The sequence below is a fragment of the Haliaeetus leucocephalus genome, unplaced genomic scaffold (assembly GCF_000737465.1).
Source record: "Haliaeetus leucocephalus isolate CR32 unplaced genomic scaffold, Haliaeetus_leucocephalus-4.0 Scaffold0, whole genome shotgun sequence".
In the NCBI taxonomy this organism is placed as follows: domain Eukaryota; kingdom Metazoa; phylum Chordata; class Aves; order Accipitriformes; family Accipitridae; genus Haliaeetus; species Haliaeetus leucocephalus.
Genome location: NW_010972436.1, coordinates 15656389 through 15673488, shown reverse-complemented (window position 1 = coordinate 15673488; position 17100 = coordinate 15656389). Strand labels below are relative to the sequence as shown.

Below are 17100 nucleotides of genomic sequence, written 5' to 3'. Positions count from 1 at the left end.
GGCGGCGCGGCCGAGCTGCAGCCCGAGCTGGCGGGGGCCGAGCACGTGCGGTACGAGAGCACCGGCCCGGCGCTGTGCACCGTGGTCTTCCTGCTCGTCTACTTCTTCGGCATGGCCAGCTCCATCTGGTGGGTCATCCTCTCCCTCACCTGGTTCCTGGCCGCCGGCATGAAGTGGGGCAACGAGGCCATCGCCGGCTACGCGCAGTACTTCCACCTGGCCGCCTGGCTGCTGCCCAGCGTCAAGTCCATCGCCGTGCTGGCCCTCAGCTCCGTGGACGGGGACCCCGTGGCCGGCATCTGCTATGTGGGCAACCAGAGCCTGGAGAACCTGCGGGGCTTCGTGCTGGCGCCGCTGCTCATCTACTTGGCCATCGGCTCCATGTTCCTGCTCGCCGGCTTCGTCTCGCTCTTCCGCATCCGCAGCGTCATCAAGCAGCAGGGCGGCCCCACCAAGACCCACAAGCTGGAGAAGCTGATGATACGCCTGGGGCTCTTCACCGTGCTCTACACCGTGCCGGCCGCCAGCGTGGTCGCCTGCCTCTTCTACGAGCAGCACAACCGGCCCCGCTGGGAGGCCACGCACAACTGCCCCTGCCTGCGCGACCAGCAGCCCGATCAGGCCCGCCGCCCCGACTACGCCGTCTTCATGCTCAAGTACTTCATGTGCCTGGTGGTGGGCATCACCTCCGGTGTCTGGGTCTGGTCCGGCAAGACCCTTGAGTCCTGGAGGGCCCTCTGCACCCGCTGCTGCTGGGCCAGCAAAGGTGCCGCCGTGGCTGGGGGCACGGGGGCGGGAGCAGGCGGGCAGGCGGCGATCGCCGCGGCGGGAGGACTTGGCGCCGGAGGCGGTGGCTCCCTCTACAGCGATGTCAGCACCGGCCTGACGTGGAGATCGGGCACCGCCAGCTCCGTCTCCTACCCCAAGCAGATGCCCCTCTCTCAAGTGTGAGGAGGGGGAAAGAGGCCAAAGGTTAGGGAAGGAGGGACACCGGCCTGCCTAAAATGCCCCCTCACTGTTTGGTGCCATTAATGAACCCCTAATGGTCCTTATTAGCCACAGCTTGTATAGAACAATGCAGCTGGCAGAGGCCCCAGGCTCCAGCCCCCTCCTCCTTCCCCTCCATTCATATGCAGGGAGCATGTACTTCAAGGAGCCAGCTTATTATTTTGCTGGCAGAGGAGGGTAGAGGCTCACCCGTGTCTTGCAGAGGGCAAGGCGCAGCGGCTTCTGATTCACTCTGGACTAATAGCAGCTCTCCCGCTCGTGGGAGGGAGGGTCTTCCTCCCCCCCCCCTCCCCGTCCTGCGGTGGGAGTGTGCTAGGACTGCAGGTTTTTGGGATCTTGATGACCAGGCAAATGCCTTACAATACAGACTGAATCAAAACATGTCTTAATTATACACCCCAGCTAAATACGGGTTTCCTACATTAAAGGATGTATTTATATAATTATTTGTTACCTTGTACAGATGTGTAAAATATGTATATATCCAAAGCTATACAGTCTGTAAATTTTTTTTGTAAAAAAGTTTAGAGGCTACCCCTGTAAGAACAAATATGAGTATTCTATTTTGTCAATAAAATGACTTTTGATAAATGACTTTTTCAAGCTTTCCCCCTACTCCTGCCCTGGTTTTTCCAGCTGCTGTGTCTTTAGGTGGTTCTGTAAACTATGAACTGCATTCATGCTCCAGTCGCTAACTGTGTAATAGATGGCTGCCTCTGTTAAAGCGGTGAGATATGCAGACACAAGGAAAACAAGTCATTCAACAAGTTGTTCTGAAAAAGTGTTTGCCAAAATGGGGAGGTGCCTTACCATAGTTCTCCTCTGCTTTTTGAAAGACGACAGTGTCTTTAAACTAAGCCTTTACAAAAGAGTCATCTCACATGGCATGTTAAGTATCCTTTTAAAATGGGTGTTATTTTAGGAATGTGCACACACGCCTCTCATATCGGTTGTCTGCACTTCTGTAAGCACCTGCCTTTCCAGGGATGCATGCTGAAGTGTAAAAGGTTAACGTTTTAAATTCATAGATCACGTACTACGGTGGAACAGCGAGTTGAGATTTGTTAGATCAATCTCTTCTTAACAGATTAAACTAACATCTTAACTTTTGTATATCAAATATGGTCCTTTTTCAGCAGAAAAGGTATTGTTCTTCTGTCAGGACTAAGCTAATTTATTTGAGCAGAAGGCTGTTGAATTAACAGAAGAATGCTTTGGCAATTGTTGAACTTTTTACCTGTCTGCCCAGTGGCTCAGAACATCATTCCTTTAAGAGGAGCTAAATGAATAGGGTTAATCTGTAGGGAACTTGGTTTCTTTTGAGTTTGGGAAAACTTTGATCTTTTCTCTTCACCAAACGTGATGTATAGTCTGAAGTTTCTTTCCCTGCTGCCTGGTTCCTCTTGTTGCAGACCAATTGGCCACCATGGAGCCTTAAAGTTCTTCAATTAAAGGGACTTGGGACTTTTTTTTTTTTTTTTTTTTAAAAGAGGAAGACTTGTAACAGTTAGTGAACACCAGAGGGAAAAGGGAGAACAGCCTTTTAAACAGCTTTTCCCTGCATTGTTAGCCAGACTGCAGGCAGCAAGGCACGGCTTGGAGCATTATAGAAAAGAGCTATGAATGCCCTACAGGTGGTCTGCTCACATAATCTCCCCAATTTAAAACATTTTCCTTTACGGGACAATTGCATTACAAAACTCCCTTCTCTTTTGCTCCTAATTGAACCAAAGAACAACTACAAGATTTTCCTTAAAAACTGAGTGTCTAAAAAAAATTAAAATCTATTAACTACGTTCTAATCTGTTTTCTAAAACAGGATCGCTCAGAATACCAGGAGTAAAAGCTGCATTAGACATTATTCCAGATATTTTTATGCCTTCTGCTTATATTCTGTCAAATTAGCAATCATTTAAAAGCAATTGGTTAGGTTGTGTGCTAGCAGTGAAAAGATAGCCTCAGGTCCCTTATTAACCTGTCAATCATTATAAGAGATGGGCAGCTACCCTACTAATGACCCAGATATCAGTCATGATTTGTGGGAAAAACCTTGTTCCATTGAGCACTGACTTGATTATTGGTGTCCCTTTCAAAGATCCCGTAACTTAATAGACTCCTCTACTTCCATAAAGTTACTGGGATCATGAAAAGGAGGAATTTAAAATGCCAATCTGTAACTCCTTGGAGGGAAAAATAATTTTAACTTCTCAAATGTAAAGGATGTTCCACTAGGATTTATGCATGGTGCCTATTTATACACCAGTTGACCAAGATCAGAATATTGACATACCTGTAAATCGAGAAGGCCCCAGTATTTCCCCTGTATTGCTGGAAACATTTTTTAAACCGTTGTTGAAACATACAAATCAACGTGGCAATTTTCCCTGCAGTCAGTGAGGCTAAGGTAGAGGTCTTTGTGCTGGGGAAGCCCCACATATGGAAGCACAATCACTTCTTCAGACAAAAATCTGTGTTCCTTCCCCTCCAGCACATTCTAGCAAGGAAGACCAAGGGGAGGTACAGCCACAACTATTCTGTGAGAATTTGTTCAGATAGGTCGCTCGCAGACTGCTGGTACGGGTTGCTAGTGCTGAGGTAAAAGCATTTCTAGTGAAAGATAGGAAGTAGCCCTATGGCTTAACCTACCCTGGAATGAGCTAAGAGGTGCTGCAGGTGGACTTAGTCAGCAAAGCAGTCTCAGAGCTAGTTAGGTTAACAAGATGCCTGCTTTGGAAGTGACTGAGGAATAATGCAAAGGCTAAAGAAATAAAAATGAGACAAAATTCAAATCTCTAGTAACACAGACCTGGGGAAATGGTGCTAGAGAAATTAATTTACAAGTGCAGATTTTTGTGAATCAACATGAAATTTGTGTCTAAGGGGAAAAACAAAAATCAGAAAAACCAACAGCAAGGCATTTAGGTATACTAGAAATAAAAATCCACAGCTACACGGAAATTCACATTATTATGATACCTTTCATCAGACTTTAAAGATAAATTTGCTATGAAGATCCAAAAAATGTCAGTGAGGTGGTAGGAGTTTCATGTTAACTTTCCAGGTCTGATGATAAACTGCCTTCTCCCTAAATTTGCTGGAGAATGACTAAATACAGTCCCAGCAGACCTGTGGCCCAAGTCCTTGCCTGTGGAGCAGGAGTGCCCTCAGCATCCCTGCTGGCATAGGCTCACCCGTGGGCAGGGGCAGCACCCACGCACCCCGGCAGCCACACTGGCTCTGGGGAGCTAAGGGAAAGCTTTATTATCACGGATGTGGCTCCATAGCACAACTTGTATAGCAACATTTGGAGAGCTGGATAAATGGCAACTAAGAGCCTCCTGCAGCTCACGGAAAGGTCTAACTGCTCTCTGTTCGGGAGAGTGACTCAACCAGCAGAGAAACACGGTTCGGGATTATTTTTTCTTCTCTAGTAAAGCAACATACCTTCAGAGTGTTCCTTTTCTTTCCAGGGCCCCTCCCTGCTTTACATGTTTCTGCTTCAAAAGGAAATCCTATGGATTATTCTCCTCCTGCGGTAATGACCAAATAATCCTGCAGCCCCTGAAGGAGGTGGCCCAGCTGCCAGTGGGCCTTTGTAAAAGGGTCAGGGCAGTGCAGGTGTGCTGTAGGGCCTCAGGAGGGACACCACACCTCCCCGGGCCCTGCTGCTGAGTCCCTGGGGGCTACCTGGAAGTGTCCTGCAACCTGCTCCAAAGTTTTCCCTGTGCAGGGGAAGCTTCTGTGGAGCTTTGATAATCAGTCATGGAAGGGAAGGGACTTCAGACAGGGAGGAATTGGGAAATTCTTATATATTGAATAATATGAATGTGGCCAGGCTTTCTGGGAAGGCTAGGAAGGCTAAGACTGGCACACAAGGAGTCGCTTTTCCTTCTTTCTTACACAACATTTTAAAATCAAAGTATTGGGGTGCTCACGCATTAAAGAGTTCTTGAAATGTGCTTGACTAGTACTAAAAGGTCTCCCAGGTGGGGTAGGAAAGCTGGAGACGGAGGCATCTCTGTGCGCACACTGCCCACAGCATGCTTCACCCTGGCTTCAGAGCCCAGAGTTTTTTCCAGATTCACTCAGGCGGACACCTCGCTAGACACCTGAAGGTGGCTTGTAGGAAAAAAACACAACAGTTTTTCACAAGAGGAAACCAGTACTGGGACCCAAAGTGGAATGCCCAAATTTAAAAAGGAATCAGTAGCTGAGAAAGAAATACCAGAGTCACTGGGAGAATCCCCAGGTCTATATAAAAACTTCAATACAAGTAAGACCACTGTTTAATCCCAGTGACTGGGCTCAACATACTTCTTTCACAAGCGTTACATGCAGGGCAAAAGCCAAACCTAGCCTGCCCAGTAAGTTAACCTTCTTAACCAATAAAGATGTGGAATTTTATATGGTATAGACAGGGCACCTAATATGGGCAAAAAGCGAACTGGTGATAATGAACATTGAAAAGTTACAAAATATGTTCCTGGAGTGAAACCTCACCTACAGTCAAGATCATGCTGCAAGAAAGCTCAATGTGGGCCAGTCAAACCAGCTTGTAGAATCACAACTAGTTTCCAAAGTGCGTGTTACAACCTGCCTGTAGCATGCCCTGCTCCTGCACCCCGTTTCTAGAGCCACATGGCCTGTGTTTCTCTAGGCACACACTTCTTCCACCCAGCTTCTGGCCCAACAGGGAAGCAAGTGAGGAACAATCTCTCTCCCTTGCCCATCCTGGCCATGGTCCCTCTCTTTTTGCCTTGCCTACCAAAACTGGATGGTATGGAAAGGATAGCACACCTCTTCCTAGGATTAAAAAGGCTCGGCAACAAAGGTCTCCCTGAAAGCAACAGGATGAGCCTAAGAAGAGTAGAGAAGGTGATTTACGGATGATTGTCCAAGGAAGAAATGTTGAACAGAGCAGACTCCCTGCATGTGGTCGTGATGAGTTCTAGGCAGCCTTTAAGAGAACTCAATTAGAAATGTTCAGACAGTGCTATTTATGTAAGCTTTTCTAAATGCTCATCATTACTGTAATCAGGTATATGAATTTCACTAGTTCAGCAGAAAGGATCACACATCACAAATGCTATGGTGGTATGGAAATAACTAGTGTCTGGTATTAAAATGTGGAGCCACAATCTCAGGTGACTAAGGATAGTCAAATCACTTCAGAAACTAGTACCTAAGGTCAAATGCTGAACCAAGCATTTTGAAGGCTGAGATAATACTTTTTCACTCCTACAAGTCTCTTATCTATGATCTCAAAACACTTTATATTCACTAGTGAATTAATAGTCAAATTTCTTCTTGGGAGACAAAAATTGCAGTAATAATACCCAGGCTAACGAAACTTAAGTTCAAGTCTAGGGGAAGAACCTGGATTTCCTGACTCTTCTGTTATTTCAATAATGCTCCATTTTACAAGCACATCCTCGCACCTATGCCCTCCCCACCATTTTCCCCCCAGCAACCCCCCCCCAAAGGCTGTAGTCCCCTGTGCCCCGAGCGTACGCAGTTTCCCAGGCACAGCACCAAATCTATCACCGTTTTCCAGCGAAGCTGGCGCTCTCTAACGCCGATCCCGCTGCTGCCTTTACAGCTTACAAAGTACCCTAGCCCTTGCACGGGGCCTGGGTGAGAGATGTGATCCTCTTCATCTGGAAGACGCCAAGAAATCGGAGGGAGTTTAGGTGAAAAGAAACGGACCGGCGTGGGGCCATCCCGTCAGGCTTACCGAGCCAAATCTGGGCTATGTATGCTGAAGGGCTAAAGCTAAACCGGCTTTTAAAAGACTAGAGAAAAACGACTCATTCTTCCCATTCTCTAAAGCAGGCAGGTATGGAGCGGCGGGCTTACAACCGTTTCGGAGTAGGATCGGGCAAGAAACCCGGGCAACCGTGGGATCCGCGGTGGGAACCGGTGTGGCGGCGGGAGGGGGGCAGGCCGCTGCGCTCGCCGGCCGGCAGTGCCCTCACCTGGGAGAGACCGGGAATTTCAGCCCTTCCACCGGTCCCTGCCCTCGCAGGGCTCCGCAGCTAACGTGTGCCACCTTTTCCTCAGCTTCCCCGCTCCCCGCGGGGCCCGGCGGAGGCCGCGGCGTGGGCGATGCCACCTTCCCCGTGGGCGTGCGGGCCGGGAGGGCAGCGCACCCCGCGGGGGGACCTGCCCGCTGCCCGTCGGGCTCCCACGAAACGTACTGCTGCAGCCCGCCGGGCAGAGGGCTGGCGCTGCAACCGGCGGAGGAAAAGAGAGAATGCTGGCGGCCTTTTCCAAAACGCAGCATTCCAGGAAATTACAAATCTAGTCCGAAAGACGTGGGCAAATCACTGTACATACCCAACATATCACCAAGGAGAAAGCTGGACTCTCTCTTGGATACTACCTGATTTTATAATGTGTTGCAGGAAAAAAATGGTTCTTTTCCATTCATTTTTGCCGTATGTGCGACTTGTTAGATGCTTTCACCTGTGTTTTAAATGCGTTAGCTAGATGTGCTTTCCCCCAAACACTTGTCGTTGCTAAATTATACCTAACATTTTTCACAAAGAACTAGTCTCGATTACTTTTTCTACTTGATCTTTTTCCAGAAAACGAACCTACGACTAGAATACCCCATTTTCACATTTTCTGAAGTTAGAAAGAATAATCTCCATGCTATGAACTGACTTGATTCGAAATGTATGTTAGACGTTATACCCTCATCATTTCTCAGGGGTTGAAATCTAAATGGCCTCTTTCAATGTAAATCAGAAAATGTAGCAATCTGGCTTATGAAACAAATGACTGGCTTTGGCTTTCGTTCCAAGTGTAGGGTGGGAATAAAATTAAATCTGACTTTTGGGGAGGGAAGGGAAAATGTTTCCCATCCAGCTACAGAACCTGCAGCTTTGGGGCGGCCCATGTTCTGTACATTGCTGCCATCTGGAGCTCCAGCCTCCCAGCATGCAGAGGGGAGACCAGTCACTCAGCAGGTTTCCCCAAACCCGCTGGGCAGAAGACACATTTACCATTGTGATTTTTAAGTTGAAGTTACTTTTTTGCAAAACTCTAGGGAAGCGATATTTTGCCTATAACAATTTGGAAAATCCCAGTTTTCCAGGGTACGGAGCAGGGCATTAGGAATAGTCAGACCAGGAAACCACAGAGACCCACAAGGAGCTTCATTGCTGCCATCCTCTAGCTCATTAGTGTACAAGAATTGTGTGTGTTGTTTTTAGCAGCTAAAGAGTTATTTATGGCTTCTATGTTCTCAAGCCAAAGTGAGTGAGGGGTGCAACCAGGGCAAACGCATCAGAGCAATGCAAATCACTGACAAGGCATCGTGAATGCAAGCTGAGCAGAATTTAAATACAATCCATGAATGAGAGGAAAGATTTGCATGAGGGAAAGAATCATTAGAATCTGATTTAACAAGCAGTATATAAAATGGGCCTTTGCAGCTTAAAATGAAGCAAAGCACATTCACGTTATACATTCTTAATGAAAAAAAAAAAAGCAAAATCACAAAAAAACCTAATTTATTAGAGCTTGGAATAGAAATGGTTTTCACAGAATACCTTTAGATCCTGATTCAGAAACTTGTGCTTGATTGCTTTCTTGAAGTGGATCATAAGCCTGTAGGGTGGCAAGGACTATTTAAGTGCATGCCAAAGTCCTATTGACTTCAGTGAGATTTTATAAGATGCTTAAAGTAAGAATATGCGTAAAAGTTTTCCTGAACAAGAGTGCTTTTCTGAATTAGGGTTTAACTCATGAATTTACACAGTGCTTTCAAACATAATTCCTTCTGGGAAAATAGGATAGATGAGAATAATAATAATAAAAAAAATTATATACTTCTGCATGTCTTAAAAGAAGGTCATGGAGAATTATTCAGGGTAGAATTTTCTGAAAGGAACAAAAGCCAACAGTGAAAAATCTGTGGAAGTTGAAAGTGAATAATGTTCATAGAGCAACTTCTATAGACCCTTTGCTGGTTTCATCCCAACTAATTATGGAAGATTTTGAGTATAAGGTATTATATAGATAATGGTGTCTCTTGGAAGAAAAGGGATATGTTATTTTACATTAAGTGATATTATATTCTGTCTTTGAGAAAAGTAAGAGAATTGCTTTTAAGAAACACCTGCTGTTTTTCGTGTCCAGCCAGTGTCACAAACACTGGGCAGAACAAACTTTTATTTAATGTCTCCTAAAAAGCAATGCATCTACCTCTAAATATCTTGTCTTTTGAAGCAGTGGCTGAGGTGGCAGATTCTGATATGCTGTGTTTTCTGATAATAAGAGATCATATATCTCTGTCAGCACTAGACAATCTTTTTGGTTCTATTGAAGCATTGGTCCAGCTGTGTATTTACATTTTCTAGCATATTCCTGTGGCACTACAGCACTTCTTTTTATGCACTTCTCTCAAGTAAATCTTTAGTGATAGCATATAAGAGAATTAAAAAAGCTCAGTCTACAGCTGTGTGGCCATATTGACTGTACTTGTGAAAGTCAGACTTCAGTGTCAATTTTTCTTTTGGCATTTTAGAAGAATTCAGAGTGTGGCAGTGGTGACTTGCAAGATGTCTTTTTGAAATCTATGAAAGGTATGACCAGTGTGGTTTTGTTTTTCCTGCTCTTTTTCTAAATAATTCTACTGTGAAAATGTTCAACATCATATGATCATCCAGGTCAATAGCAATGCTATTCTCTTGACTTTGCTTTCTCTGTCTCTTTTGTTGAGCAAAAACAATATCACATTTGGTGAAAGGTAACATCCTCTACAGTAGTGCTTCTCCAGCTGTGATCATTGCTTATATATTTCTCAATATTTTCGTACTTCCATCCTTTCTTTCTTCTTTTTTCCCCCTTTGCAAGTGCCATGTTTAGGTGAAGGCTGAGGTTCAGCTCAAGGCTAAGACATCTAAATGCAGATAAGTATTTAAATATGTTTCTTTTTAAATGTAAGCTATTACATAAACTCCTGTTGTGGTCAATAGAGTGTTAGTAACATAGTCAGTGGGTCCTGGAAGGTAAGTTCATTCCCTCTAAAGTAAACTTGTGGGCCTTAATTCAATTGCTCAGACATAGGCTGCAGGTGGTCCTGGAGACTCCTATCCAGTTTCTACCTACCTCTCCAAAAGAGCATGGGTCTCCTGTAATTTTCTGTCACGTTGGAAAGCCTCAGGTGAATATCTCAGTTACCCTCTGGTGACTCTAATGACATGGAATACCTTTTGTGGACAACTGATTGGAGCCCAGATCTGGATTTGACCAGGTCTCCTTGGAGAGTAGTGGGAGTTTGGACGCCTACCTCACAGCTGTGCAACAAAATGTAGGTGACTTAGTCCTGAGCTGAACCCTGCCAAGAGAATCTGGTGATTCTTTTTATCATCAGTCACAACTCTGTTGCAAGATTTCAGTATTTTCTCGGTGGTGGATTCTTTAATTGCTGACTCCTCAAGTTTTACACTTTTTGGTGGGCTCTATCATGCCTTTGTACAAGCTGGTACAATTTATAGGTCCGATTGTTCAATAGAGAAGTTGTTTCTTAGCTACTGGTCTGGCCTCTTTGACCCCCTTAAAAGCACTCTGCACATTGTCTGCTAAGGATTTGGGAGGGGTTATTCTCAACAAGGCCTTTGATTGGTATAATCATAATTTATGGAAAAGGTGTTATTTTAGTATCACCTTTTTTTTTGGCAGTCCCCTCACCTGTAATGATACCTAAGTGCTTTCTTCCACCCCTTTGCAGTATATTAACTTCTCTGTTCTTTACTTTATACTTTAAAATGTATTTTGCTGCTGCTTCTTTTCCTGGCAACATTTTAAGGAGGCTATTGTTTACTTTGGTTTGCTTCCTTTCTTCAGTTTTCTTCATCTATCCAGATTTTAGTATGGCTTGAAGTGCATAACCATGTATTCTTAAACCATGCAAGTTTCATCAGCTCCTCTAGAGAGCAGCAGATATGTTCAAATAAAATAGTAACATGCTTCAACCTAATGTTCCCTGAAACACCATCTGTATTAACTAAGCTAGTTAAGTACTGATAAAGAGCAAAGAACTACGAGGAATGGAGGTCCTATACCCATGTCTGGTATTTTCAGACATTGTCTGAGAGCTGTCCTAGCCCTGGCACTTAGCGGGGATGCAGCCCCCTACCCTCCCTAAAAGCCCTCCTTGAGCCCAACCCCAACTCACCAATATCTTATGGCAGAGGGGAGAAGGAAGGCAACGGAGGTGCAGCTTGAGCCAGGGACCGGACTTGGATGCCCACCAGATCCGTGGGCTGTAAAGCTTCCCGTCCTTACTCACACAGGACCGTCAGCCAAGAGGAAGGACTCCCTTTCTGAAAAACACCCACAAGTTCTCCACTCCTCATGGCCATCAGTGGGCGTTTGACAGATGGGGCTCTGTCTCCTGGTGTGCACTAGGGTTTAAGGGAACTTGGCACCTGGCAGCGAACCGCAATTACTTTTTTTAAAGAAAAACAGTCAAAGTAATGAAAAGTCTTCCCAGCTGTAGACCTCTTCAGACTAATACCACCAAGCGTTTGGACCTAAATAATACATAAATCTTCAAAAGAAGGACAAAGGTCCCTCTGTTTTTTAAGATCAGTCTCCAAAGCAAGAATGACAGCTGCCTGCCTAAGGACTCACACAGCTGACAGACCTAACAGCAAGACAGACTCATTCTAATGGGAAAACCCATATAAAAGAGCTTTCAAAAACACGCTTGTATTTGCAGGCCTGTCTCCAGTAAGGTTTTCTGCCAGTAAAGCTGGCTCCAGTTTGTATCGACTGTCTAAAGCAGCTTTTGCAAAGGTTTTACTCTCAGATATAAACCTGGCCAATTAAGTCAACTTAAGTAACCTCAGGTCTGCAGAAGGCCTATGGCTGCAAGCAGAGCAGCTTTTCCTCACAGCTTTCTGTGACCCACACCACGTATCGTCACCACTACCACCCCTCCTGGTAGCATTCGCTTCAAATTACCGAGTCCAGAAGTACAAATGGGAACTGCCTTCCCCAAAATAACCACCTGGAGCTCTGGTAAACGCGAAGGGCTCCAAGAGGTGGCTCTGGATGGACAGAAAACATTGCCCATGTAAGAGCTACTGCCAAAGCCACACTGAAGCAAGGGGCTGAAATCCCTTCTGGAAAATGGACTCGCTGCGGGTTGGGGCATACAGGGTGCTAGGCCAGGGTACAGGCGGGATGGCCTGTGACAAAGCCAGAGGGGGCTGGAAGAGCCGGGAAGTGGATAGGGCCTGTATGCATCTTCCATTGCTTGCCTCAAGGATGATGCTCACCTCGTCCTGGCACACTAGCACAGTGCGGGGGAAAGGGCTCAAGGCTGGCAAATAGGGGAAATACAGCAAGAGGGAATGAACCGTATGCAGCTACAGACCGTGTTTATCACTACGTTTTCTCTGTTCCTGGGTCATCTTTCATACCAGGATCCCGTCTCTTCAGTAACTGCATGGCACTGGCTAGCTTCTGCTGGTAGGCTGGAAGGTAAAGGCTGACACGGTCAGATACAACTAGTACAGCAACGCAGGCGGTCTGGTAAGCAGGTTCTGCCTCATTTTTGGAAACACGCTTTGCCAAAGATCCTGAAAATGGTGGAAGTGGTACTCCAGGGTGGGTAGTGGAGGCTGTACTTTGCTGCTTTTTAGGATGCGTGCTGGCATCTGGGGCAGTCCCATGTGGGGTACAGCTGGTGTACTGGAAAAACTACAGCTTCCTGCACCATGAGACCCCACTTGGTATTGAAGCAGACAGAATATAAAGACACTGGCAAAACTGGAAGAAGCTGATGCTCACTAGCACTTTCTCTTTACAAACTAATTCCTGCAAATGCTTACATGCACATTGCATGGTGGTGTGCCAAATTGCAGGGAAGACTCAACCAAGGTTGCTCAGTCCTCACTGAGACGGTCGGTGAGGTCTTCTGTCAGGTCTGACTGAGGCATCCATGTCCTCATGACATTCTTCATATAGTCTGGTTCCAAGGAAGGTCCTGCTGATTCTCCAGTCCAAATAAGTTTATCTACAGTTAACTTTGCAGACACAGAGATCTGCATACAATTGTATCACATGTCTACCAAAGGGCTGCCCTGCAAGGTGGCCTTAGCTTTGCAACAGTTTCTCAGGGTAACTCTATAGCATAGGATTCGTTTCAACTGATCTACTCCTTTCTGGTGAATCAACAGACTTAAGTACTCCATGATTAAAGTGTACAGTCTGGATTGGTAGGGGCCTGCAGGCTGCCTGCAGGGATGCAGTGGGCAGCTCTGTAGGGACTGGAAAGTCCTGAAAGTTGTATTTTGGTGCCCCAGCTGACCTGTTCTTATGAAGTCTGTGCATACACTCCAAAACCAGGGCAAAAATTTTATAGAATTTGGTGTCAGAAGCAGCCAGGGACAATATTTAAACTGAGCTGGTGCCTAGCTTCTAGTAGGTTGGACCCCAGGTCCTGTGCCACAAGAATATTACCCACTGGTATCAACAAGCGTTTCAAGAGAAATGAACAACCTAAATGTTTTGCTGAAGCCTTTATCTTTAATTTGTAGGGTCTTTGGGTTATACCAGCAAAACTTCTCAAAAGGCAAAGTGTGCTGAGCCAAATTGTTTCTGGAAGTGAGCTTTGTAGGAATATTTTAGGAATTTCATGTAAGAATAAATCAACTGCTTGGATGTTTTAACCAAATCCTTTTTTGTGTGAGAAGTACTGTCCTGAGGAGACGTGAAATGTCAGCTGCCAAGTCTAAACCACACTGGTACCGTTTTAAGGTTTTTTGCTGAAGTACAGAGAGCTAACTAAATAGGAAACATGAGACTGCTGTTTTAAGGGATTGTCAATATTTCTGTCCAAAAGTCATGAAATATGTTTCTCAGACACAGGTAATTTGGAGAAATTATTTCCTATTTATCTGCACATTTCAGAGTCTATTGCAGTAGACTCTGAAAATTGAGATGCATTTCTTCTAAATTGAAGTAGCTCTGTGTTTCACATAACTCCAGGTAATGAGGCGGATAATTGTTACTACCTCTATCTATCTATCTATCTGTCTTCATTACAAAAAAAAGTCTGTGTTTAGATCATTCCTTAATTTAGGGTCATCTTTTGAATTTCATGAGTTTGTGCTCTGTGGGATCAGTTCTGAGTGACTGGTAGGAGACAGGAGTGGGGCTGCAATGCAAATTCTGCAGTTTTCTCCAGTCATTCAAAGATCAGAATCCTTTCCAGATGGTGTACCAAGACTTACATGAAAGTCTCTGGTGAACCTGTGCAAACAGGTGTCTATCAATGCATCACATTTGTTAAACTGTGTTATAGGTATTCCATGTTTATGTTTCAGAAAAATGCTTTAGAAAGAGGCTTGCTGAAGCAGAAAAAAAGCTTGGATTCGTTAGCCAATGTGTACATGAGTTGTCTGTCTGCTTACCTCTGAATATCTCCACTAGGCCTTCAAGGACAGCACAGAGCTTTGGGAAAAAAGCAGGTACCAGAAAGAAGGAGCTAATTGCACTGTATATGGTCTGTTAGAAGTAAGAATCACTCACACTGACTTCTAGAGAAATGAGCAGAAGGAGTGGGTGTCTAAGTGGGTGTCTAATTTGTCAGAACAAGGAAGGCATTGCTTAACAAGCTTAGTGGGGCTCTAAAAGTATCTTATTCTGGTTTCTCTTAAAAAAATAATTTAAAAATATCTCCTATCTTCAGTATGAGGAAAAGGCAGGAAATCAGAGAGGAAAATGCAAAAATTCATTCTGCTAGGTCAAAATCTTCTGTTTCTTTCCATTATTGTTATTTCTTTGCCAAAAGTAACATGTTCAGTGAAAGAAAATCTCCAAACACACTCCAGGGTGTGGTGCCTAAAGTCTCACAGGCAAAATAAATGTTACACATAGGAAAGCCAGAAGTCAAAGGATTTACTTCTGATTGCTGACCCCAAATCCTCCATCTTTCTTGAGAGCACCATATTTAAACTTCAGTTTCTAAAGAAAAGCTCGGAATCTGCCATCATCTTCACTCAGTAAATTGTTCATCAGTGAAAGCTTTTCAAAGCTAATCCACTACTCAAAGTGTTAGCTGCAGAACCTGAATTAGAGACAGCTCTCTATATCCTGGTATTTCCATGTTGTGAAAGGCACAGGATCATAAAACAGTCCTTGGAGTTAGCACTGTGTGAGTACTCCCATAATTAAATTATAGTTGTGGGGATGGCCTGGGACATCCTGCCTGTGAAACCCAAATGGAAGAAAACAGAGGGGAAAGTGGGAGAAGGCAAAAGCTAGTGAAGTAGATAGATTGTGATTGTAATCTAGCTACATGGATGCTGGATAATTTTAATTGTAGAGATACAGTTCATACTTTCCAATCAGATTTCTGCCTTGGTGAACTCATTTTTCAGAACCAGCATTGCTGTGCATCACAGGCCAAGAGTTCATGCTCTGGCTTTGAACAGAGACCATCTAATTTGCAGAACATTTTAGCAACTCAATTACAATGTAAGAGCATTACATTGTAAAATTACTTCTCTATCAGTTGAACATCAGGCAATTAGAAGTAGTACAAAAGACAAGTTAAAGAACAGCCTTTTCAACTGCTCTACTATCCTATTTTTGGAGATGTGTTTCTTTATTATCCTAAAATACTACAAGCAGTAATAATTTATCTGTTTTCCATTGTAATCGTGACATTAAAATAAAATAATGTGCAATTAATATCCTCTTTAATGATCCCTGCTAGAAAGATAATCACTGCAGTAACAATGTATCACATAAGGGCAGATAATTTTAATAACTTGAAAGAATACACTGAGGATCTCTCTACATTGTTAACTTCAGATTTAATACTTATTCTGGTCTGAACTGAGAGATTCATGGAGAACAACTGCTGCTAATGGGAAATTATGCATTCCCTAGACACCTGTCTACAGTGTATTTCACAAGAGAAGAGTCACAGCTTTCCATTACGCTGATGAGAGTAAATCAAAGTGACCCAACCTAGAGTGTGAGGAAAGAGGATAAAGTGATTATAACTGATTGAAACTCGCATTTGGCTTCTATTTTGATATTAAAAAAAAATGATTGAAACTAAAACAAAACAAAAGAAATTGAAAAATTTTGTTTAGAAAAAAGTTTTTTAAAAGCTATCTTATTTAGAGGTAAAAAAAAAAATTGATTTTTTTTTCTTTAAACATGCTGATACTGCAGAAACTCCCAGTGATATTTGATTTTGCTGCATGGAAAACATGGAAATTCTGGGTCTCCAGCAACCTACTAGATACTTATTTAGCAAGAGCAGTGCTATGACGCAGTTGAAAATACTAAGAAAGCAATATTTTTTTTTTAGGCATTTTATAATTTTCCAATAAAAATTTTATTTCCCATGTGAAAACTATTTTATCACAGATTTTCTGATCAATTCTAACTCTTATTTCCAGGGAGCTCAATTCCTTTCTGTATAGTCTCATGTTCAGTACCACATAAGACTGGATGAGCAATATATGTATCTTACGTATTGTTCCATAAACCCACCTCAGGGTGCAAGTGGTACCTGCGCTGCAGCTATGGCAGCCTTGTCTGAACACAAGACAAAGCTCCCTGAGGGCAGTATTAGGAGTACTGTGTTTTCAACCCATCTTCTGAAATGCTTTTCTGAAGTAGATGGGTTAAGAAAAGATTTAAAGACACACTGGCAAACGTAACAAGCAGCTAGCTTTTGTAACACTTTTCTGAGTATGAAATATGTTCTGGAAGGACTTATGAAACCAATTCACAAATTTGAAAGACTAAACCTTTGCTTAAACAGCAGAAAATCATGTTGCTTCCTTGCTCTACACATATTGCTTCTTTCACTCACTCTTTCTAGGACATCTAGACATCTTGACAGTACCTTAACATTCAGTGATATTGAATATAAGGAGAAATTAGAGATGATCCTCTTTGTTCTTTCAAACAGATCTTTCCCATTTTCTCCTCCCCATTGCAGATGCTCCTACCAACGATCACTTTTAATTTGCTTGAGCTGTGGAAGCTCAGAATAGTTCAAACACATTTGCACATCTTCCCTTGGTCTTCCCTTGCCAGTAGATCCAC

At 43.9% G+C, this 17100-nt stretch overlaps 1 protein-coding gene across 1 annotated transcript in view; it reads left to right on the top strand.

The window, feature by feature from the left end:
* The window catches only part of FZD8 (frizzled class receptor 8), a 9147-nt gene extending 7545 nt beyond the window's left edge, over window positions 1–1602 (top strand). Inside the window, exon 2 of the mRNA XM_010562983.1 lies at window positions 22–1602. Within this exon, the coding sequence (XP_010561285.1) occupies window positions 22–951 (930 nt within the window). The 3' untranslated portion in view covers window positions 952–1602. The remainder of the gene's footprint in view (window positions 1–21) is intronic.
* Window positions 1603–17100: the final 15498 nt, after the last annotated feature.